We start from the raw sequence: 25,856 nt of genomic DNA on the forward strand, positions 1-25,856 counted from the left end.
GTCCTCTTTCCGATAGCGTTGGTCCCGTCTTCGCGCGACTTTCCGCTCACTTGCTACATTCCGAGGAGCGCCTGGGCCATGGCCTGGGCAGGTGGCTTTCCTGCCGCTTCTGCGCTGCGGGCGGCGTCCATTTCGCTTGCAAACTTCGTTGCGTTCGCACGCCTTTTTCTGGCTCCCGTTGTCTCGCGTTCCGTCGTTGCTCTGGTGCCCTCGACTGCTGTGAATGTGTTTTTATGCCCTACTAGTGTTGCCTGTGGGTGCTTTTATGTGTGCACCCTGGAAGATAGATCCAGAAGCCTTGCGATTTCTTAAATTAAAGGTTAGTTCTGTGTTTGTACGATTCGTGCAACTTTTGTTTGGTATCATTCCTAGCGTGTGGGTTCTATTACTTTATGCTAGCAGTGTGATTATTACCCTTTTGATTCCTATTACTTTATGCTTTATCTTTCAGCAAAGTGTACTCGTGACCCTACCAGCACTTTTCAAGGTGAAGATGCAACATCGTCAGTGGCCCCGTTACTAATGTCTAATCTATGAATTTCAGATACTTTCGACGTATTCGTTGCGGTGAACAACGCGGTTGGGACAGCACACTCACGACGTGGGAAGGTCACAGAAATGTTGAAAGATATCAGGTAAGTTACGCTAAAGTGCGTTTCAGAGCTCTTCAGTGACTTGTGTTTACTGCGGAACAGATGGGGCATACGCTTCACCCGTGCAACTTCGTCATGTGCTCCACGGCAGCACAAGCCTTTACGGCTGTGCCACTGAATGTAAAATGCTGAGTGGTTTTAATAAAGAATTTGCAGGGAAGTACAATGTGTCGCACCTTGGTGACCCTTTTACAGATATGTGGAGACGTCGTAGCGGATGAATGTGAATTATGGATCTCCAACAAGTGGCGTCACCCGGCGTCATTTTCAAGATTTTATCCGTTTTGAAGGTACGTAGTCAATGTGCGAGACATTCATGTTCCTACTACGTGGTTATCCATGCTTTTCCCGTCTTCGCAGGCAATAGGGCTGTTGATAGGGAGAATGCTAGGCTACTGCAGACTGCAACCATAGGCGCTGTGTCTACAGGTATGCGTATACGTCGATGCGTACTTCACAGTGACATTTTGCTGTAGTAGTGTTTTTGAAATTACATTTCTTGCAGGTTAAGCTCACATGACGCGGCAGGGAAGGGAGTCCGTGGCGAAAAGTGAATATAGCCGAAGTTGGATAGCGTTAATTTTTGCGCACGAAAGGCAAGCTGGACACATCGCAAATATCCAGTTGTACGAAACACAGTGCAGCATGGTCGTCGGTTATGCCAGTGCTTCAACATATGTTTCAGCGTCGCACTTCGGACATTGCGGGCATATACCTTTAAGTTTTTCCCCTTGTGGACCGATGCTGTGTGTGTTCATGGACATCATGTTTTCAAAGACGTGTAAGTTCGAAAAAAATGCGAAAAAAATGCTGGTCATGTTACGCTGTGATATAATACCTGGTGAGGTAATACGATGCTATGACGCTCAGTTTCATACGAAATAAAGTGTTTGATCTAATGTTGCTTGTTTGTGCCACTGATACGCACTGTTGTGCGGTGTTGATGTAATGTTCAGAGAACGCCAGTAAGCCTGGCTGGCAACGGCCAGGTGGCCTGGTAAGGCACGGGAAAAAGGTCCACTAGAGGTCCGTAAAAGGTCATCATTGACGTACTATGGACTTCCTTGGGACGTGCGCGGATGTTATTTTGGCAGTTCTCAGTATGTCCCAAGTATGTCAAAATTATGTTTCAGGATGTCCTCAGGATGTCGTCATCGTCCTGAGGGTAACATCATGTAGACGTCCTTGGGACATCGGTGGTTCACTGGGAAGCGATCCTCCCGAAAATGCTGAGGAGAGAACACGATCGGACAAGAGTGAACTGGAGGCTGTAAACTTGATGGTGCAGTCCCTTTCCAGTGCTCAAACCAGCTACATCCTCAACCACACATCCGCCAAAGGTATATGGAAGAAACTTGAAGAGGTGAATAGAGGGCGCCTACTGGAGAAGAAACTTACCCTGAAGCGGGACTTGAATGACATTTAATGGAGTAAAAGTGAGAACGCATCGCAGTACATGCATCGAGTGGAATCCCTCTGCGAACAGCTACGAAGCCTAGGTGATACTTTGGAAGAGTCTGAGGCTGCTGCTATCGCCATCCAAGGGCTCCCGAGAGCTTACTATGGAGTAGCCCGGGGATTCGATATGTGTGCGATGGCAGATATTACACTCGAAAAGGTGAAGTATGCGATCTGCCAGGAGGAACAGCGTCAAAAGAAAGATTCTGGAGACGAGGCGGCTTGCAAAGCCCGTGCTCAGTTCAAGAGGTACCCACAAGACAAGGACGCAAGGCAACTCAAATGTTTCAACTGTGGTAAACCCAGACATTATGCACGAAATTGCTGGAGTCGTCAGACGGACACTAATGGAAAACAATTGCAGTCGCAACGCCGTCGAGATGAACGGTTTCGAGGTGACAAGCCAAGAGAGGGAGCCAGATTTGCCAAGTCATCGACTGGAAAGGACGACACTAAACAAGTCACCAAAGAATTCGCCTTCGGAGTAATTGAAAATACCTGTCGTTCGGACGATTGGTCGATCGTCTCCGGGGCCACTAGTCACATGACTGGTTGCATCGACATTCTAAGAGACTTCAAGGAAGAGAATCACCGACAGGTCACAGTGGCGAACGGGAAAAGCATTGATGCCGAAGGCTCAGGAACTGTTATTTTTCGTGTCAGAAACGACTACGTGGACAATACCCTCAAAGCTAAAGACGTCCTCTACGTTCCTGGCATCACGGATAATCTAATCTCGGTATCTAATCTTACCGACAGTGGGATGGAAGTGACCTTCAGCCATGACGACTGCACAGCGCGCAAAGGAGTCGAATTTCTTTTCTCGGCTGCCAAAGTGAACGGAATTTATAAGCTAAACGCTGGAGTCGTACCAGCCAGTGAAAGAGCTGACCACGCCACAATAGATAATGTAACGACGCTGTGGCATCGTCGAATGGGTCATCTGAATATTGATATGCTCGTTAAAATGTCCACTACAAACGCAGTTGCTGGATTACCGCCTTTGTCAAAAGTCACCCAAGTCTGCGAGGACTGCATCGCCGGCAAGCACTCTCGCCGGCCTTTTCAGGGAGCAGGAGAAATCTGTTCAGAAGAAGTACTTACACTGCTACACGTAGATTTGTGTGGACCCTTTCAAGTGGATTCCCTCGGAGGCAGCAAGTACATCATGGTTATCGTGGACGGCCACAGCAGACGAGTAGCCGTGCACTTTTTAAAGCATAAAAGCGAGGCAGCTGAGGCACTACAGGGCTATATAACTACAGCGGAAAGACAGTGTGGGCGGAGCGTCAAACGAATCCGCAGCGACAACGGCGGTGAATTCATCAATCATCGCCTGGCTCATTTTCTGAAACGAAAGGGGATATTTCACGAGAAGACCGCCCCTTTTTCGCCTGCTCAAAACGGCATCGCTGAGCGCGTGAACAGGACCCTTGTAAAGACTGCCAGGACTCTTCTTCACGAAGCGGGTCTTCCCCTCGTGTTTTGGGCAGAAGCAGTGAACACTGCGGCTTACATCAGAAACCGCTGCTCTAAGAGACTACTGGATGGGCATAGCCCAGAACAGATATACTCAGGTAATTATCAGTGTGTCCGACATCTCAGAGTTTCCAGTTGTCTTGCGTATGCGTGGATACCAGACAAACACAGGAAGAAGCTGGATCCGAAAAACCGAGAGCTCATTTTCGTGGGATACTGCCATGATAGGAAGGCCTACCGTCTCTACGATCCCACGACGAATGAATTTTTGGCAAGCCGTGACGTTAAATTCATTGAACAAAAGAAGGGATCGGCACTGCTGGACAAAGACTCTTACAGCAATGGAGTCAGTGAGGACTTTCAGTACCATATGCAGCGTCAGTTTCCTCATCACGCTCCAAGACTAGGCCAACGCGAACCTACCGAGGTCGTAATCCCTCTTGGTACGAAACAGGATGGTACGGTTCAGGAAGCTGAGGGAGGAGGTGACACGCCAGAACCTGGAATCTCAGAGTCAACCGACACCAGTACCATCAGTAGTCCAGCAGTCGGTCACGAGGATAACGAAAGTCTCGAAAGCCACCAAGAAGTGGAGCCACCACCCCAGGACGTACCCGTGCGCCGGTCTACGCGAGCACGTCGGCCCGTCGAACGCCTGCAGGTAGACCCAAAGAAGGCGAGCTACTGTGAGATGGCAACCGAAGAACAGATGGACCCACACTCTTACGACGAAGCCATGACGTCACCTCAACGCGCGCAATGGGTCGACGCGATGGACCAGGAACTAGCCTCTCTTCATCAGATGGAAACCTGGGTATTAGTACCGAGAACATCAGACATGAAGGTGGTGAAGTCAAAATGGGTTTATCGAATCAAGAGAGATGCAGCAGGGAAAACAGACAAATTTAAAGCCAGGCTGTTTGCAGTGGGAAGCTCACAAGTTCAAGGAGTGGATTATTTCGAAACATTCTCGCCCGTGGTAAAGTTAACCGGCTTACGTACATTACTAGCATTAGGGATCGAAGAAGGAATGATCATGCGCCAACTAGACGTCAAGACAGCCTACCTCCATGAGAAACAGTTTTTATGGAGCCTCCTTTGGGGTGCCCAGGAACTGATGGAAAGGTTTGTCTACTCCAAAAGGCTTTATATGGTCTCAAGCAATCAGGAAGAATGTGGTACCTTACACTTGACAACGTCCTGAAAAAACAAGGTTACAGAAGGCTTGAAGCCGATCGATGCGTATACGTCCTGAGGAAAGGACCTGAGAAGGTTATCCTCAGCGTATATGTGGACGATATGCTCATGAAGGCCACATCAGCGCGACTTCTACACAAAGCGATGAAGAACCTGGGGAAGGAAGTGGAGCTCAAAGATTCAGGAGAGCCCACGTACATCTTGGGGATAGAAGTAAAACACGACAAACTCCGCAAGACGTTGACCATCAACCAGAGGAAATACGTCGACGAAATTTTGAAGCGTTTTAACATGGAAGGCAGCAAACCAGTAAAAGCACCGATAGAGGTAGGACGAAGCGCATCGCGCGAAGAAACGTCCGAGAACATCTCCGACCCCAACGTCCCATACCAAAGCCTCATACGCAACCTGATGTATTTAGTTCAAGGTACTCGCCCTGACATTGCCTTCGCAGCGAATTTCCTAAGTCAGTTTAACTCAAACTACACGCAACACCACTGGCGGATGGCAAAGAGAATACTCCGGTACCTAAAGGGGAGGCGGAATGCTGGAATAACTTACACCGCCTGCAAAGAACCGTTAGTCGTGTTCAGCGACGCCAGCTGGAACGAGTACAACACTGGGAGGTCCAGAAGCGCCTATGTTTACACCTTGTCCAAAGGAGCGATCAGCTGGCGATTAGCGAAGCATCAAATTGTGGCGTTGTCGACATGCGAAGCCGAATACATTGCGCTCACAGAAGCCATGAAAGAGGGTAAATGGCTGAAACACTTCTGACGGAGCTTGGGTTCGACCAGTACGGAACTGACACGTTGGAACTGCGGTGCGACAACCAGTCTGCCACGAAGATCACAGAGAACCCCATGCACCACCAACGAACCAAACAGTTTGACCTCAAGCTTCTTTTTGCAAGGAATGACGTGGAGAACAAGAATTTTAGACTGTCCTTCCTGCGCACCGATGATATGATTGCGGACTCACTTACGAAGGCCGTACCAGGCCCCAAAATCATGGTGTGCAATGAAGGTTTCGGTCTCAGAGACTCTCGTTGAACAACCATCTTCAACCTGTTCAATTTCTTTCAAGTTTTGCTCGACGCAGGGGGGCATGTTAGACTGCACCTTTCGCGTCATCGCAAACCTTTTCTTTTTTACTCGCAATTCACCGCTTGCTTCTGCGTCGTTACTTTCGTTTTTCTGCCATGAAAATGTCCGAGCAGCACGAGGCGAGCCGAAAGACGAAGCTCGCACTCTCATTCTTTCGCTGGACGAACCGAAGTACGGATGTCTGCTCTCTGCTCTTAAAGCCCCACGCACCGAAGTAGGAGCCCTACAAGGACGACCAAGTATAATACCCACCACGTGTTCGAAATACAATCCATTCAAAGTCGAGTGATAGGCGGATATAAGAATAATCTGCTTTCGGTAGCTAAATGCCACAAAGGACGACCAAGTATAATACACACCATGTGTTTGAAATACAATCCATTCAATGTCGAGTAATAGGCGGATGTAAGAATAATGTGCTTTCGGTAACTAAATGCCACAAAGGACGACCAAGTATAATACCCACCATCTGTTTGAAATACAATCCATTCGAAGTCGAGTGATAGGCGGAAGTAAGAATAACCTGCTTTGACAGCTCGACGGGACGTCGAGCAGTATACGTCTCACTCTTGTTCAACTGTTGTACTTGGCACTTGTATCCTGAACGGAAGATTAACAGACGTCGTGAAGCTGCCTGGCTGCTCTACTTGTTTCAGAGTGAGTGAGTGATTAAGGTTTTTCTGGCGCATGAGCGACTACGGCTATTATGCGCCAGGACAATGATCAAATGTCATCTATTTAAAAATGGGAATAATTCAGTTAAAATGTAGTTTAAAGGTACTTGATGCAACCAACATCGTTTAAAAAATTGTATACACAATTAAAAGTAACCAGGGGCTCATCACCCAGCAAAAGTGCGGGATGGAAGGGAATGTTATATTTATAAAAGGCGGGAAAGTTGCGGCGACGGTGAGCTTCGTGCAGTGGGCACATTACCAGAATATGCAGAACAGAAAGCGGTTCCCTGCAAGGCACACACTGGGGTGGATCCTCCTCCCCAGTGTGTGCCTTGCAGGGAACCGCTTTCTCCCGTAAAAGGAATCCGTGCGTCAGGTAGGTGTGGCCAATACGCAACCGAGCTGACAGAATTTCGTGAAGCCGGTTACTGAAAGCATGTGTGGGGTTGCCTATGTCATGTTTGATTAGATGGAGTTTATTAGTGTTCTGTGAGTTCCATTGTTTTTGCCATTTCTCATTAATCGTCTTTCGTATGACTGAGCGCAAGTCTTCAGCTGCCACTTCTGTAAATGCGAGGTCGCCGACAGTGCATCGACAGCGGCCTTGTCGGCTTGCTCGTTGCCACGTATACCTACGTGACTTGGCACCCAGCAGAGTGTTCGAGAGAAACCTTTGTTTGTAATTTGGCTCAATAAATGCTGGGCCTGTTGCACAAACGGGTTCTTTTGTTTCCGTAAGCTACATATAGCTTGTAGACAGCTCAGGGAATCAATGTACACGACTGACGTATCAATGTGAGAGTGTAACACATGATTAAAAGCAAGGATCACAGCATATACCTCTCCACTGAAAATGGAAAAAGTGTTTGGCAGACGGCGAGACACAACAGACGTGCCTGTGACCATTGCACAGGAAACCTTTGAGCCCGCTTTAGAGCCATCCGTGTAAAGGGCGACATGGTCTCCAAAACTGTCCTTGAATGATAAGAACTCCTGCTGGAGCACAACTGTAGAAGTTTCTTGCTTTTTATATTTTAATAACGATGTGTTGTGTGTTGGTGGTGGTTGCCATGGGGGAAGCCTCCCACCACTTGACACTAGAGTCACCCTGCCCTGGTCAGGGAAGCCGTAAGCTTCCATTTCCAGGGACAGTCGCATACTAAAAGGAGGGATGACAGAAGGTCTGTTCAAAACAGCTGATGGAAACGGGTTTCTGTGGCAGAGGCTAGGGCAGGGTGCTGCGGGTAAGATCTCACCTTCATTGCATATATAGAGGCAAGGTAAAATCTCCGTTTTTCCAGCGACCAGTCATTGCACTCTGCATACAAGCTTTCAACTGGTGATGTTCGGTGGTGAACTGGGTCTAAAATCGCCAGGGCAGACCTCCGTGCAGAGCCATAAACCAAAGACCCGTAGTCAAGCTTTCAGCGAATGACAGAAATATAAGTACGACGCAGGACTTCCCGGCCTGCACCCCAAGACCTGTGCGACAAGATCTTGAGTATATTTAAGGCCTTCGTTGACTTGACTCTGAGATTTTTTATGTGAGACACGAAATTGAGCTTTTGGTCAAAGATGACACCAAGGAATTTGTGTTCAGGCATGACAGTAATATCCTGGCCAATCATTCAGAGTGTGGGCTCAGGAAACACACCCCTCACTCTTGAGAATGGAACACAAACAGTTTTCTCAGGAGAAAACTTGAAACCGTTTTTGGTGGACCAATCTGAAAGTGTGTTTATGGTGAGCTGGAGCTGATGATGATGATGATTAGGATTTTCATGGCGCATCGACAACTATGGCCATAATGCGCCAAATGCTGGTGAGTGCATAAAACTGAGTTAAAAATATACTGATGTAATTAAACAAAGACTATGTTTGTAAATAAAACAAGCTGTGGCAGTCTAAAATGGACAAGTTAAAACCTCAAAGCTTTTTGAGAATATTAATGTCTTCTAAAAACTGCAACACTTTTTGGAAAGGCACAGCTGGTTCGTCACCGATTAACAGGGTCGGGTGGAAAGGCAGGAAATACTTATAAAATTGTTGAAAGTGTTTCTTGCGTTGCTCCTCAAAAAAAGGACATGTACAGAGAATGTGTAAAATGGTCAGCTGGACACCACACTGCACACATATAGGAGGGTCCTCACGTCGAAGTAAGAAGCCATGTGTCAAGTACGTGTGTCCAATTCTCAGTCGGGAGGCTAATGTATCTTGTAAACGGTTTGATGGACTTGACCCGGGACTTCTCACATAGGGTTTTATCACGTGCAACTTGTTATCCTTTTGTGTGGTCCAAAATTCCTGCCACTTTTGATTGATCGCCCTCCTCAGTAGGGGTCTCAAATCCTGATGAGGAAAGGCAGTAGGGGTGATCTCACCTGAGGCCGCGGCCTCTGCAGCAGCCCGGTCAGCTTTTTCATTCCCCTGTATGCCTACATGGCTGGGCACCCAACAAAGGGTCAGGCGATAACCCCTGTTGAGAACTGTGTTGGCAAGATATCGCGCTTGCTGGACAAGAGTGTTTTTTGTTCGTTGCAGTCCACAAATAGCATACAGAGCGCTGAGCGAATCTGTGTAGACTACCGATGATTTAATTCCATTTTCAAGGATGAAGCGCAATGCTAGCATCAGGCCAATGATCTCAGCGCTGAAAATTGAAAATTTCTGTTGTAAGCGGCTAGCCCTTGTGACGTTCTCCGTTACCATAGCGCACGATACACCGGCTTCACTCTTTGATCCATCTGTATAGAAGGCACTATGGTCGCCGAAGCTTTCCCTCAAAGTCTCAAACTCCTGCTTCAAAACTACAGTGTTTGTGTTTCTCTTGTTGTACCTTGTTAAGGAAACGTTTGACGGTATAACTAGCTGCCAAGGTGGTATTCTTTCATTACATTTTGAAAGTGAAGAATAATCGAGTGTAAAACTGTACAATTCAGCATTTTGCCGTGTTCGCAAGCTAAATGGGCGAATTACTATTGGCTTGTTCAAGAACATTTGCTCAAAACGAGTCTCCGTAACACATGAGAGTGCAGCGTGCTCTGTGTAGCTAGAAATTTTTATTGCATAGAGGATTCCAAGGTAGGCCCGTCGTCTCTCGAGAGACCACTCATTGCATTGCACATAGAGACTTTGCACAGGCGATGTTCGGAATGCTCCCAGGATTAATCGCAAGGCGTGGTGGTGAACAGGATCTATGCATTTCAGAGCAGATTGTCGGGCTGACCCGTACACTATGCACCCATAGTCAAGTTTAGCCCTGACAACACAGTTGTAGATGCGGTGCACCGTTTCACGGTCTGCACCCCAGGATCTGTGGGCGATAATCTTAAGAAGGTTCAATGCCCTCACACATCTAGTTTTCAAGTCCTTGATGTGGGGAACAAATGTAAGCTTTTTGTCAAAGATGACACCAAGGAATTTGTGTTCGCTCTTCACAACAAGTTCTTGACGGTTCATTCTAAGCGAGGGATCGGGGAACATCCCTCTGACTCTCGAAAATGGGACACAGACAGTTTTTTCAGCTGAGAATTTGAAGCCGTTCTCATTTGCCCATTTTACGAGATTATTGATGGTGATTTGAAGTTGTCTTTCACATCTCGATATGCTAGCAGAAGAGCATGAAATTTGAACATCATCCACATATAGCGAGTATGTAACCGAAGGGGGAATGACATTTGCAATGGAATTCATTTTAAGAATAAACAGAGTGACACTGAGCACAGATCCCTGCGGGACGCCATTTTCTTGTACAAATGGGCGTGACAGTGTTGTGCCAAGTTTGACCTTGAAGGTGCGTCCCCGAAGGAAGTCAGTGATACATTGCAACAGTTTACCACGTATTCCAACAGTGTACAAATCCCGAAGGATACCATACCGCCAAGTGGTATCGTAAGCCTTCCGCAGATCGAAGAAAACTGACATGCAGTGCTGCCTTCTTACAAAGGCTTCTCTGATGGATGTTTCCAATCGAATAAGATGGTCAACAGTGGAACACCCCGCTCTGAACCCACACTGGTATTTGTCTAATAACCCATTTTGTTCGAGGTAGTGTACCAGACGATGGTTGACAATTCGCTCAAACGTTTTTCCTAAGCAACTTGTGAGGGCTACAGGTCTGTAATTGGATGGGTTTGAGGGATCTTTGCCTTGTTTCAGCAATGGGATAACTGTAGCCATCTTCCATGATCATGGCATCTGCCCCTTGTCCCAGATCTTATTGAAGAGTTTGAGCAGACCTTGTTTTGATCCTTCTGACAGGTGCATAAGCATGGAATATGTGATACGGTCTAATCCAGGAGCACTGATTTTTACTGAAGACAGTGCTCGCAGGAGTTCCACCATTGTAAGAGGCTGGTTATACGAATGTCTCTCCCCACCTTTGACTGGAAAAACGTGTCTTTCGGATTGTTGCTTGACGAGCAGAAAGTTCTTGCTGTACTGAGAACTACTTGATACATCATGAAAATGTTGACCAAGCACGTCAGCCTGCTCACCCAAGTTACTACATGGAACACCATTGACCTCAAGCAGAGGAACTGAAAAGCCATTGTAGTCTCCTTTAATCTTTCGAAGCCTATCCCATACTATTTTGGATGGAGTTCTTTGTGTCAAAGAGCAAACAAAGCTACACCAGGACGATCGCTTCGCCTGCTTTCTGGTCCATTTGGCCTTTGCACGTGCCTTCTTAAATGAAAGAAGGTTTGCTGGTGTTGGGTATCGACGAAAGATGCCCCATGCACGGTTTTGTTCCTTGCGTGTTTCCTTGCATTCATGAGTCCACCAAGGCTTGGGGTGTTTGGGAAGACATCCAGATGTTTGTGGAATGGCTCGCTCAGCAGCACCTATAATTATTTGGGTGACAAGATTATTTGATTCCTCGATCGACATTATCTCAAAAGACAAGGGCGCCAAATTGGCTTCTTCTCTGAACACATTCCAGTCTGCCTCCGACAGTTTCCACCGTGGTGGTCGTGTCATGAGACTGTTTGTAGGGCCTCGGAAATGTAAGACTACAGGGAAGTGATCACTCCTCCGAGGATTCTGTTCGACTGTCCAGTCAAGAAACTGGAAAATGGATGGGTTGCATAGCGAAATGTCTATGCAAGAAAAATTTTGTGTTGAAGAGTTCACATAAGTAGGTAGCCCAGTATTCAGAAGACAGAGTGACCCCGAAAGGAGGACCCTCTCCAACATTTTCCCCCGTGCATCTAGTTTTGAACTTCCCCACAAAGGATTGTGGGCATTGAAGTCGCCTAAAATCATAAACGGCTGGGGAAGTTGATTGCATAAGTCTTCGAAATCTCTTTGCTCTATTACCACTGATGGGGGCAGGTACATTGAACATACCGTGAGAGTCCTGTCGAGGCACACTTCGACTGCTACTGCCTCCAAGTCTGTAACGAGTGGAAAGTGTTTTGCAGGTATGCACTGTGGAAGGACTACAGCCACACCACCGGATGCACGTGCGCTGTCTGTCCGGTCCTTCCTGAAAATATTATGTCTGCGGAAAGGATTTAAGTGTTTTTCGTGTAGGTATGTTTCTTGTAGGCAGAAACAGACAGCTCTGTACTTTTCAAAAAGATCGTGTACATCATCAATGTTACTGTAGAGGCCTCGACAGTTCCACTGAAGGAATACCTGTCCCATAATTAGAATGGAAATTGGAAAGAGCAGAGGGACTCTGTACATTGCGTGTTAAGGGGGTGTGACCCTTGGCGGGGGGGGGGCCTCTGTTTATCCTTTGACTTGCCTCTACCTCGACCTCCATGTTTTTCTCTTTGCTCCTTCCCTTGGGAAGGAGCTCTCTGGTCCAGTGTACTTGGAAGACTTGACGATGATTTCTGCGACATGCAGTCATCATCGTCAAGCTCCATTGAGTGTGTGGCAGTCTGGGATGAGCTCCCAGTGAGCCCATCCCAGACTGAAAACGTGCCATCAACCTCCGTAGAGCCGGCGGAGGCGAACTGTCCGCAGACATTTCTTGTGTATGGGGAGTGTGGAGTGGAGGCCCACAAGTTTGGGTCTCCACGGATACTCTGAGTGGTGCCACTCCCCTACGCACCACCTCAGAAAACGTTCCTTTCTTTTGAAAGTCCAGCTGTGCTTTTGCTGCCTTGTACGTCAGTTTTTGTTCGGTCCTGATTCTAAGTATATCTTTTTCGTCTTTCCAGCGTGGGCATGACCTCGAATATGCCGGATGGCTGCCTTGACAATTGACACAGTGAAATTCTTTGCTACATGACTCCGGCGTGTGGTCATTACCGGCACACTTTGGGCAAGCTTGTTGTCCGCGACACATCTGGGAGCTGTGGCCGAAACGTTGACATTTAAAGCATCGTCTGGGGTTTGGAATGAATGGTCGTACACAACAGTTAATGTAGCCAGGTTTGATCTCTGACGGGAGTGTGTGTAGCTGAAAAGAGAGTATTACGTGCTTTGTTTGGACTTCCTTACCATCCCTTCTCATTACAATGCGCTTTGCACATACAACCCCTTGATCCTTCAATCCTTCCTCGATCTCTGCTTCCGAACAAGAAAGGAGTTCATCCTCGGATATCACACCTTTCACTATGTTTAAGGTGCGGTGTGTTGTGACCGTAACTTTGATGTCACCAACCTGTTTCATTCCTTGGAGTGCGGTACTCTGTTGTTTTGTGTGGACTTCAACCTGAAGATCCCCAGTGTTTAGCTTTTTAGCATTGTAAGACTTGCCTAGAAGTTTCTCTAGTTCCTTTGCTACTAGAAATGGTGATACTTTCGCAAGAGGTTTGGATTCATTGTCCGATTTTATCACAAGTACTTTGGGGAACCAGGGTTCCGGGTTTAAACTTACGACATCAAGTCTAACTCTATCGGTGCGACCCCTTTTCAAGGGTCGATCTTGATTTTTTGTGCTGGCTGAATCCATAAAGATATGTATGTAATTCAGTGCAGTGGGGTGCCGCCCACCACCGAGCCCAACCAGGGGAACGTACGGTCTGCACGTTAACACTTCCCCTGCACTATACCCTAGTGCAGCTTCTGGAGAGTGAAAGACTGCCCAAGGTTGACCCTTGCCGCCAAAGAAGGTGAAAAGAGGAAAAGGAGAGAAAGAAGGAGACCAAGGAAGAGAAAGTAATGAAAATGGAGATGACGACTAGCTAAATAATCCTGGCCGGGTCTTCCAGGACCACCCGACTATGGGAAGCAGGGGCCAAAGCGGTGTGTTGCTTTCCCGGAGGGGCCCAGAAGGGTCCTAAACAACCTCCGGGTCCACTCAACCGCCAGGATCCCCCTTTCCCCAGACACGGGAAAGCCACGCACAGCTATACGTGGGGGTCTCCCTCCTGCGGCGACCCAACCGTTGGTGCAGGAGGGGGCTACTGCGGCTGCTGCCGGGCGATGGGGGCGCCAAGTTCCCGACGCCGGGGAGCTGGAGCTGTCTCTCACACCTAGAAACGCTTGTGGAAGAACAGGATATTTGAATGTCATCCACATATAAGGAGTATGTGACAGACGGTGGAATTGCATGGACGACAGAGTTCATCTTTACAATAAAGAGTGTTACGCTTAGAACAGACCCCTGCGGGACTCCATTCTCTTGTGTGAACAGGCGGGACTGTACAGTTCCCAGCTGCACCCTAAATGTTCTCCCCTGAAGAAAGTTTGCAATTCAACAGAAGAGCCGACCACATATCCCAAAAGAGCGTGGGTCACGAAGGATGCCATACCGCCAGGCGGTATCGTACGCCTTTTCGAGGTCGAAAAAGATGGATACACAATGCTGCCGTCTGACAAAGGCCTCCCTAATAACAGTCTCCAAACGCAATAGCTGGTCTGTTGTTGAGCATGCAGTTCTAAAGCCACACTGATATCGGTCTAGGCATTCATTTTCTTCAAGGTAGTACATAAGCCTACAGTTCACCATACGTTCAAAAGTTTTTCCTAAGCAACTGGTAAGGGCAATAGGCCTGTAACTGCTTGGACTGGAAGGACTTTTCCCTGATTTTAGCAGTGGAATGATGATCGCCTCCTTCCAGCGGGACAGGAGGCAGCCCTCATTCCAGAGAGAGTTAAAGAAGCATAGAAGAGTTTCTAGCGATGAAGGTGTTAAATGCTGCAGCATAGAGTACGTGATGCGATCTGGCGCTGGAGCTGTCTGTTTTGAAACTCTCAGTGCTTTTAAAAGTTCTGTTATGGTAAAAGGCCTATTGTAAGCGTAGTTGTCGCCAGTACCACATGACAGGGTGCACTTCTCGGCAGAATCCTTGATCTTCAAGAACTCCCGTGTGTAATGAGCAGAAGAGGAAACGTTTTGGAAATGTTCACCTAAGGCGTCAGCCTGGTCTTCGATGCTCTGACAGGTGCTTCCATTTATTTGCAGAAGTGGAACAGAGAAGCTCCTGTAGTCGCCTCTGATTTTTTTCAGTCTGTCCCATACAAACTTGGATGGAGTGCTACTATTTAAGGTGGATACGAAATTTTCCCAAGATTGCCGTTTCGCTTGTTGCCGTGTCCACCTTGCTTTCGCACGGGCTCTTTTAAAAGCGAGTAAGTTTGCTGGGGTTGGGTATCGTCTAAACTTACCCCATGCACGGTTCTGCTCCCGTCTGGTGTTCGCGCAGTCACTCGTCCACCAGGGCTTGCAGCGTCTAGGTAGACGACCTGAAGATTGCGGAATGGATTTAGTGGCTGCGTTAATAATAATGTCTGTAATGGTGTCATTTGCTTCATTAATGCCGAGTCCATGAAGTGATTCTGCTGACAGAATGGCTTCTTGTTTAAAAGAGCCCCAATCGGCAAATTGTACAAGAGATAAACTGATGTTCTGAGGCTGGAACAACATAGAGGGGACAGATACACACAAAGCCTCAAATTGCCTAAGAAATCAACGATGAAAGATGAAAGTCACTGAAAAGGTTAGCCAGCTGTAGGGATCGAACCCACATCTTCTGGATTGCCGGTCCAGGGCTCTACCAATTGAGCTAAGCTAACACGCCTCGCCAGCGACTTTCGGGGTGCGTCATCTGAAGGGACGACAAACCAGCCACTCACTCTCACTCACCCTCCTTTCACTCTTACATTTTTGCTCACTCATACACACATTCATACGACGGAAATCGACGCAAGCGGCACCTGTTGAACAAGAGATAAACTGATGTTCTGAGGCTGGAACAACATAGAGGGGACAGATACACACAAAGCCTTAAATTGCCTAAGAAATCAACGATGAAAGATGAAAGTCACTGAAAAGGTTAGCCAGCTGTAGGGATCGAACCCACATCTTCTGGATTGCCGGTCCAGGGCTCTACCAATTGAGCTAAGCTAACACGCCTCGCCAGCGACTTTCGGGGTGCGTCATCTGAAGGGACGACAAACCAGCCACTCACTCTCACTCACCCTCCTTTCACTCTTACATTTTTGCTCACTCATACACACATTCATACGACGGAAATCGACGCAAGCGGCACCTGTTGAACAAGAGATAAACTGATGTTCTGAGGCTGGAACAACATAGAGGGGACAGATACACACAAGCCTCAAATTGCCTAAGAAATCAACGATGAAAGATGAAAGCCACTGAAAAGGTTAGCCAGCTGTAGGGATCGAACCCACATCTTCTGGATTGCCGGTCCAGGGCTCGTTGATTTCTTAGGCAATTTGAGGCTTTGTGTGTATCTGTCCCCTCTATGTTGTTCCAGCCTCAGAACATCAGTTTATCTCTTGTTCAACAGGTGCCGCTTGCGTCGATTTCCGTCGTATGAATGTGTGTATGAGTGAGCAAAAATGTAAGAGTGAAAGGAGGGTGAGTGAGAGTGAGTGGCTGGTTTGTCGTCCCTTCAGATGACGCACCCCGAAAGTCGCTGGCGAGGCGTGTTAGCTTAGCTCAATTGGTAGAGCCCTGGACCGGCAATCCAGAAGATGTGGGTTCGATCCCTACAGCTGGCTAACCTTTTCAGTGACTTTCATCTTTCATCGTTGATTTCTTAGGCAATTTGAGGCTTTGTGTGTATCTGTCCCCTCTATGTTGTTCCAGCCTCAGAACATCAGTTTATCTCTTGTTCAACAGGTGCCGCTTGCGTCGATTTCCGTCGTATGAATGTGTGTATGAGTGAGCAAAAATGTAAGAGTGAAAGGAGGGTGAGTGAGAGTGAGTGGCTGGTTTGTCGTCCCTTCAGATGACGCACCCCGAAAGTCGCTGGCGAGGCGTGTTAGCTTAGCTCAATTGGTAGAGCCCTGGACCGGCAATCCAGAAGATGTGGGTTCGATCCCTACAGCTGGCTAACCTTTTCAGTGACTTTCATCTTTCATCGTTGATTTCTTAGGCAATTTGAGGCTTTGTGTGTATCTGTCCCCTCTATGTTGTTCCAGCCTCAGAACATCAGTTTATCTCTTGTTCAACAGGTGCCGCTTGCGTCGATTTCCGTCGTATGAATGTGTGTATGAGTGAGCAAAAATGTAAGAGTGAAAGGAGGGTGAGTGAGAGTGAGTGGCTGGTTTGTCGTCCTTTCAGATGACGCACCCCGAAAGTCGCTGGCGAGGCGTGTTAGCTTAGCTCAATTGGTAGAGCCCTGGACCGGCAATCCAGAAGATGTGGGTTCGATCCCTACAGCTGGCTAACCTTTTCAGTGACTTTCATCTTTCATCGGCAAATTGTGTTTTCCAACGGGGTGGTCGGGTAGTGAGGGTAGCTGCCAGTTGATTGAGTTTTAATACAAGAGGGAAGTGTAAGGACTGTCGGCAACTGTCCATGAAATGTCTTGGAATACAGATGGACTACATAGTGAAATGTCAATAGCTGAGAAAGACTGTGAAGCCGAATTGACATGTGTTGCACTCCCTGTGTTGAGAAGGCAGATTGGCAAAGATGTTAGCATTTTCTCTAACATCCTACCTCGTGTGTCAACTTTTGAGCAACCCCACAGGGGATGGTGTGCATTAAAATCTCCAAGCAGCAGAAAAGGCTGTGGCAGCTGTCTGAGAAGGTCTTGAGGTTGCTTTTCTTCGACCTTAGCTGATGGTGGCAGGTACAGAGAACACACCGTCATCACACGGTCAGTGCAAATCTGCACTGCAACAGCCTCAAGATTTGTAGAAAGTGGGACATCTCTCGTGGGGAGTGTTCTCGCCGTGAGGATGGCCACACCTCCAGAAGCACGTGCAGCATTCGTTCGGTCTTTTCTGTATACGTTCCACCGTCGGAGGTGGCATGGATTTTCAAAGTTCAGATTAGTTTCTTGAAGACAGAAACAGACAGCACTGTGTCTGACTGATATATCATCGATGTCATCAAGATTCCCCAGAAGATCACGACAGTTCCACTGAACGATACTCTTGCAACTGGAACTCATTAGGAGTAAGCAGAAGAAGGGGATCACCAAGGACTGAAATGCAACCTGAAAACTTGAAGACCCCGTGAAATGTGGAAACATGAATGTAGAGAATCAAGGAGCTTGTATCCTTGGTGGAGGGGCCTTTTGCTGTTCTTTGCCTTTCAGACCCCGTCCTCTGCCGGTGTTTTCCTTTCTCTGCTCTTTGCCCAAGGACGAAGTAGTAGTACTTGGAAGACTCGATGACGACTTCTGCGATAAGCAGTCGTCATCATCGACATCCATGTCTTGGCTTGTACTTTGGGACAGGCCCTTGGCAATCCCGTCCCAAACGGAGGGAGATATGTGGCGGCCCGTGCGTGATGACGAAGACGTGCCTCTGCTGCCACGCGCTACGGCTCTGGCACGGCAGTTCTACCGGCACCGTCCTAGCGTGAGGCCACGACCATCTGCCCGCTGGGACATTCCATCATCGCCGGTCAGGACTCATGTAGAGGGACACCACCTCCTCTACAGATACAACAACCTCCTTTGAGGCTGTGGCGGCCTCTCCCTGGGTGATTGGCTGTGTGGCCACTGGAGGAAGCACCTCTGTGACCTTCTCTTTCAGTTGGAGAGTGTGGTGTGGAGGCCCAGAGGTCTGGGTCTCCACTGAAACTCTGAGTGGTGCCACTCCCCTGCGCACCACATCAGAGAAAGTTCATTTCTTCTGGAACTGTAGCTGGGCTCTCGCCGCTCGGTACGTGACGTTTTGCTCAAACTTTATTTTGAGAACCTGTTTCTCCTCCTGCCAGAAAGGACAGGATCTGGAGTACGTGGGGTGGCTACCTTCACAGTTGGTGCAACGGATATCATTTGAGCATGTCTCTGACGAGTGGTCTTTACCAGCACACCTTGCACAGACAGCCTGTCCACGACACACATGCGAACCGTGGCCAAACTTCTTGCACTTGTAGCAGCGTCTTGGATTGGGGATATATGCCCTCACATGACAGTTTAGATAGCCAGCTTTGATTGTTGATGGAAGACTGTGGAGCTTGAAAGACAGGACTACGTGTTTCGTGGGAATCTCTTTCCCATCTCTGCGCATCACGATTCGTTTTGCTGAGACTACACCCTCGTCAGCCAGCCCTTCCTCAAGTTCGTAGTCTGAGCACTCAAGTAGTTCACTCTCAGATATCACACCTCTTACGATGTTCAAACAGCGGTGAGAGCTTACGGTTACAGCTGTTTCTTCGATGTGGGTGTGGGAATACAGTGCATTACTTTGTTTTCGGTTCTCCACTTGGACTTGAATGTCACCACTGCTCAGCTTCTTGGCGCTGTAGTTCTTGCCAACTACACTTTCCAATGCTTTAGCAACTGCAAATGGTGACATTTTCGAAAGTGGTTTTGTTTCGTCTTTGGAGTGTACCACGAGAAACTTTGCATGCCATGGTTCAGGTTCGGGTCTGTATAGGAAAGTATTCTTATGCTCGGTGCTGGACCTTTTCAGGCTCCGATCATTGGGTGATAAAGAATTAGAAGCCATACATGTAATGGAACTATTCGTGCAAAAGTCCTGCCGCCCACCACGGAGCCCAACCAGGGGACCGCGCTTAGCGCCGTAGCAGGTTCGTTCACACTATACCCACGTGCAGCTTCTGGAGGGTGAAAGACTGCCCAAGGTTGACCCTTGCCGGCAAAGTAGGTGAAAAGAGAAAGGGAGCAAAGGGGGTAGAATATAAAGAGAAAGCAATGAAAGGAGAGATGGCGACTAGCTGAATAGTCCTGGCCGGGCCTTCCAGGACCACCCGTCTATGGGAAGCAGGAGCCAAAGCAGTGTGTTGTTTTCCCAGAGGGGCCCCGAAGGGTCCAAACCAACCTCCGAGTCCACTCAACTGCCAGGATCCCCCTTTTCCCAGACACGGGAAAGCCACGCACAGCTATACGTGGGGGTCTCCCTCCTGCGGCGACCCAACCGTTGGTGCAGGAGGGGGCTGCTGGCGGGCGATGGGGGCGCCAAGTTCCCGATGCCGGGACTTGTTTCAGAGGCCATCAATCAATGTCTCAGCATTGCCCACTTAGAGAGGTTCATTCAGGTCTCTCCTCACCCAGACCCCCTAAGAAATCTAGAAACCCTACCCGGGACGTGGGTAAATGCAGTAATCGGACTCTGCGTAGACAGAGGTACGCTCGATACCAACGACTTTTCACCAAAGATCGTAAGCGCCTTGCAAATGAAATTATTGAGGGCGAATACGTTAGTGAAGCTAATGCCGAGGAAGTTGTCCATTTCTGGGCTAATGTTATGAAATCCGAAAGCGATGCTGCCTTTCTAGAAACCCCCTTTATTCCTTCTTCTAGCAGAAGGCTTCCCCTCTCTGCTATCACTGAGGACGAAATTTTAGCCGCCTTCCCCAAGTCTAATACCTCACCTGATCCTGATGGTATGACTGTTGGTCAGTTAATGAAGATACCTATCAGAACCTTGGTTATTTTATTTAACCTATTTCTTTTTATTGGCCCACTTCCCTCTAGTCTTTGCACTTCTCGAACCGTATTCATACCAAAAAAGAGTAGAAGTATCGATCCTACGGACTTTCGTCCTATATCGATTTCCCCCCTTCTTATAAGATTGTTTTATAAGGTCATCGACTCCAAGCTACGGGCTCACACCAGGAACCACCCTCTTCAAAGGGGTTTACGGCCCTCTGATGGCACCATAGAGAACGTAGCCACTCTTAGTTGTATAATTAGGCAGGCTAGATCTAATTGCTCCTCTCTTGCTTGTGCCATCCTTGATCTTAAGCGCGCATTTGATAGTATTGATCAAAGGGCAATTTTCTCATCTCTAGAGCGCGGGGGAACCGACCCCCTGTTGATAAAGTATCTTAGCTGGTTCTATTCCAACTCCTCTTCCACACTTGAAATGGGAAGTACCTCCTGTACTGTTCGCCCAAGAAGAGGAGTTAGGCAGGGCGACCCTCTCTCACCCCTCCTTTTTAATTTAATCATAGATGATTTCCTACAGGAACTTCCTGGGCACATCGGAGTCCAATGGGGTGAGAGGAGATTAGCCGCCTTAGCCTTCGCCGACGACTTAATCTTGTTAGGCGAAACACCCGCGGGTCTTCAAACACTCTTAGATTCGTTTACCCTATTTGCCGCCTCTCGTGGCCTCGAGGTAAACTCAGCAAAGTGTGGTACACTCACCCTTACCCCTTCTGGAAGGCAGAAGCGTGTTAAGGTCACAAACACCATCTACTTAAAGGGACAGTCGCATCGACCACAGATCGATTCCGAAACCACAGTGAAATGAGATTCCCCGTCCTTCACTGACCATTGCTCCGAAAATCCCATCCCGATCGACTGAATACTTTTTGCATATTTCGTGTGTAAGCGGCGCTACAGCAGACGACGGATGCGGGCGTCAAGCGGAACTCCCTGCTGAGAATCTTTAGCAACGTCACATGGAATCTGACCAATAAGAACGCGGCGAGCCAGAGGAGTCCCCGCGGCTTGCAGCTTGCATGAGCAATGTCAGAGAGACGAAGGCGAAGGCACATACGGAGGTGGCGGACTCGGAATGCGGATGTGGCGAATTGTGCTGTTCAAATGCCTTTGGTAATAGATCCCGTGACGAATATACATGTTCAATGACGGCACATATTCGACGGAGCCGCTTCGTCTGCAAGTCACTGGTGATGTACGTGCCGCAGCTGCGTGAGCGCAACAGAACGAGCCTCAGGACCACTGCTTTAGGTACGTTCATGATCGGAGTGCTCAATACTTAATCCCGTGACATTCACTACGACGCAGGAAACAATCCAAGTGTTTGTGCGGCGTCTGTGCTCCCCAGGAACCGGAACCTATATGCTGCAGTGCTGGTGAAGTGGCAGAGTTGTGCAGTGACGGCGAAGTACAGTGTAAGCACGCATTACGCTTTGTTCCCAGCTCTCTGTCTTCGTCCAGAACTTCTAGTGGTGTATCCACCGCAGCATTGCAGCGACGATCACAGTCTTCGCCTACTGTACCCACGATAGATAGGCACGTTGAGCAATCTTTATTTGCGTAGTTGTCGTCGTTGTTTGCACACACGACGAATGCCCCATGAAAGTTACGAAGGCTCTAACGAACTGTGCAGCTCAAGGGCCGGGTTAGATTTAGAATGATTGTCAGGCAATTACTGTGGTACGTGTTTAGGAAAGTGTCCTCTCTTTTTACAGCTACGTCAGGTTCACTCCTTATTGTGTGTTTACAAGCTGAGTTTGGAGATTCCTTGGACCGAGAATCAGACGACATATACCTGGGTGTATCGTCCGCATGATTCGCCAACGTTTTTTCATCCCGGTCGTATCAGGACTATCATCTTTAGTGTGCCTCATTTCCTGTTCCCACCTACACCATAATAGACTTGCGTAGTTTCCAATTGAGAAGTGTGAAACGTAATTTGTGTTACCACAATAATCCCGAGAAGTACAAAGAAATAGGCAGGAGCAATAAACTACGTGGCTATAAGTGACAGTTATACTTTTAATGGTTGCGTAATGCTTCTTATCGTTGGCAGTATTATAGCATGTGAGGGATATAACACGTCAAATAATTTCAGGTAACGTTTCATAACTCACTAATGGTACAGTTACACCTCATTATCATGGAAAGTGATACATCTGTCTGGGAATGTCCACAATTTGTCATTCCCACGGAAGATTGTTCTGCCTTGATACAGCAAAACAAATTTTGATACCTGCCATTGATTCATTTTTTTTAGCACCACTGTTTTGAAAACAGCTTTCAAGATTGTAACTTCAGAGATTCTTGGCAGAGCATTACCTCTTGTCTATGTATATAATAATTATTATAATCACAGGCAATAAGTTACGCAAATGTGAATAAATATTTGTGTTGACTGAGTGTTGTCCATTCAAGAGCCGTTGCACAAGTCCACATCCAACTCTTCATGCACAGATATTTATTATTTGCTATGCACCGACAGTTATCAGCGTGCACCACACTGGCAATGTCCCTTGGGATCTGAAGCGGGGACTCACAAAGAAAAAACACACAAAAACAGTATCGTAAGTACTTCAATTGCATTGAAAATCTATAATTATGTGTTCCTTACATTTCTGGACGGTTTCATTATAACAGTGGTACACAGGAAAAAAACTCGGGGTGTTGGGGGGTGATCTGTATCGATGTCTGGGCACAACCAAGTATAAAATTTTGGAAGGGTTAGTACATCCTGAAATGACCCTCATGCCTCAGACCCCACTACTCGAATAATGCACCTCCCTTTTACAGTAAGAGACCTCTTACTATCTACGGCATATCCTATCAAAGCTCACAGGACAGCAAATTTGGCCAATGCTTATGTGACAGTGCCTCGTAGAATATGCAGCTTTTCCGTTGAATTGACACTACATCTCTGGTAGCCCCTTTAATGTCTGGAGGTAGGTGCATCATTTTACATTTAACCAGCAGTAATGTATACCATTGCACAAAAGGAAACAAGGGCTTAATCTCAACGCTACATTAGCATCATTCATCATCTCACAATAACGTTGTTGTCAGCCTCTGCACAAAGATTTGGGTGGACCTGAAAAGGACCTGTTTTTCATTTCCTTCTTTCAAGCTATTTTGTCTTGGCATGTAGCTGTGAGATGTTAATAGAAGCCATGAAGTCATTCTCTTTACTTCTTCAACTTGGATGCAGAAAGCACTGTTCTGGAAGATCCTAATTTGTCAGAGGCGTCGTAAAGGCATTAGTGTAAAAACCAGGTCTTTCATAAAAATTGCCGTGCACACACGTACATTGTTTGATGACGTTTCATGGATGGACGGGACTTGGATCAGCAGCACCTGGTCCTTCTATAACACAGAACGTCAAAAGTGCACCTCAAGTTGGCTACGACAACCGCAAAAACCGCCGCCCTACAGCACACAAACAGTTCACAAACAGCGAGATAAAAGGAAACTGGGAAGTGGTTTATGGCGCTTATGTTACGGACGGATGTACTGCTTGTATATAGTGCCTGTTTCTAACACCAGCACATAAACAACGTCAGTTCTTCCTTTTAGTGATCGGGGTTCATAGTTTGTGAATTGTTCTGTGTCCAAAAATTTTAAACACATTATATGTATTTAAGTAATATACGTACCACTTGCGCTTGACCCTGTCGAGTTGCCTGCAGCTGTAATACACATGAAAACCAATCATGACTACCGCATTCAACAAAAGTCACAGGTTCAGTAACAGGGAAAGTTTCATGATAACGCGTCCGACAATAAGAAAAGTCAATCACGTTCATATGAATGACATCATGTTCGTTTACTTGTTTGTTGTATTTTATTTGTCTAGTTATTAATCATAGGTTAAGGGATACCTTACGTTGTACCGATTTCGTTTTTTGCTACTCACGCGCAAGAGTGACAGATCCGATTGGGAAACGGGAAACTACATAGACATTGTGACTTACTGTCGATGTTGCTGGCTCGCTTTGTTCGTGGAACACTGTCGGAACGGCGTCAAGTTTCAATTCGTTCCTTTTTTGTGTCAATCCAAGTTGCACTTCCATGATGTTCTCATCCAGGTACACATTATCGGTGATACTACGAGGAGCATACACGGACAGCATGAACACTCCTTGCTTCGTCTGAATACCCGCTAGTGATGTAGCTGCTTCCAACTTTCGCTTCGTCTGGGGTCTGGCTGTAGCTTTACCCTAGGCGAGCGAAATCAAACATCGAGGTTTTCGAAGAAAGTTTTCCTGGAGTCAGGAACGCTGCCTCTGTTTCCAAACGACATCTCACGCGAAGGGTGCAAGCGTAGAGATTCTCCCGATTCACAAGGAGTATCCGCATCACTAGGAAGTGTCACATGTGAATACGGGCGACGTGCAGGAAAAAACAAAGCAGCCCCAGACTTGGCGGCAGACGACAGCGTCCTTCACAGCGGATTAGCCAGATTCGACCTTGCGTCACGCGATGTTGTTGGCGCTGGCGCTTTCGAGGATCAAAACGAAACCGAATCTTTTAAATTCGATTCCTCATCACCCCGGCAGTTTTGGAAGGAGAAAATTTGGCAAATAGCTCGGTGGTAGTGTACCGAACACGGTATTGGACTCGTAAGCACGGTTCCGGATGCGACAGTCCCTTTAATTGGAGTAGACTCGCCTCCTGTCCTTACAGCCTCCTCTAAGTTGAACTATCCGGGGGGTGTTTATTTCTCCCGAAGGGACTGTCTCTCCCAAACACACCAGTAATGTACATCTACTCGAAGCTCTCGGTAAAACCCCTCTAAAACCTCATCAAAAGCTTATTCTCTTACTGTTTTACATCCTTCCTCGAACCATCTATGATTGGACCACCTCGAATGTTAAGCAACACATCTTGCAAAAGAAAGACAGGTGCATTAGGCGCTTCGTCAAACAATTCCTACATCTTCCTCACGATGTGCCTCTGCTTTTCTTTATGCCTCTGTTCAGAATGGCGGACTGGGGATTCCCTGCTTTGAGCTAATGCTTCCACGGATTCGCCTTAATCGATTAGTCAGGCTTGGCTCTGGCGGGGATCCCTTCTCCGCCCATCTCGCTACCACCGACTTTTTCCTGAAAGAAACCACCAGACTTAGTGATGCCTTATGTCGAAATTCAGTGTTGGATACCAAAGCTACACGAGATACATTTTGGGCTTTCCAGCTTTACAGCACCACCGACGGCAAGGGTCTGAGTGAGGCAGTCGGCTCGCCACCTGCTAAATGGATCAAGAATCCTCCGAAGTTCTTGAGGTCAGATGAGTACATTGATCTGATCAAGCATCGCCTCCACGCTCTCCCTACCCTCACCCGCTGCGCTCGTGGGAGGGTCCGCCCCACCAGATGTCGGGCCGGCTGCTTCGCCTCAGAGACTAATGCCCACATCATTCAAGCCTGTCCTAGAACCCATGGTATGCGCATTCAGAGGCATGATAGGATTGTTAATAAGGTTAAAA

The 25,856-nt window shown here is 47.6% G+C and overlaps 2 protein-coding genes across 2 annotated transcripts; one reads left to right on the top strand and one right to left on the bottom strand.

The window, feature by feature from the left end:
* The first annotated feature begins 4,889 nt into the window (after positions 1-4,889).
* LOC135373382 (uncharacterized) lies at positions 4,890-5,564 on the top strand. The gene has a single exon (XM_064606598.1). The coding sequence runs from the start codon at positions 4,890-4,892 to the stop codon at positions 5,562-5,564; it is 675 nt and encodes a 224-aa protein (XP_064462668.1).
* Positions 5,565-18,582: 13,018 nt separating this feature from the next.
* LOC135373383 (uncharacterized) lies at positions 18,583-19,260 on the bottom strand. Its single transcript, XM_064606599.1, has one exon. The coding sequence runs from the start codon at positions 19,258-19,260 to the stop codon at positions 18,583-18,585; it is 678 nt and encodes a 225-aa protein (XP_064462669.1).
* Between the last annotated feature and the right edge of the window lie 6,596 nt (positions 19,261-25,856).

This window comes from Ornithodoros turicata, unplaced genomic scaffold (genome assembly GCF_037126465.1).
Source record: "Ornithodoros turicata isolate Travis unplaced genomic scaffold, ASM3712646v1 Chromosome24, whole genome shotgun sequence".
NCBI classification, from domain to species: domain Eukaryota; kingdom Metazoa; phylum Arthropoda; class Arachnida; order Ixodida; family Argasidae; genus Ornithodoros; species Ornithodoros turicata.

Bases quoted from the DNA above. Each gene is read 5' to 3' on its own strand.
- LOC135373382 (XM_064606598.1), top strand. From the start codon at position 4,890: ATGCTCATGAAGGCCACATCAGCGCGACTTCTACACAAAGCGATGAAG.
- LOC135373383 (XM_064606599.1), bottom strand. From the start codon at position 19,260: ATGTCACCATTTGCAGTTGCTAAAGCATTGGAAAGTGTAGTTGGCAAG.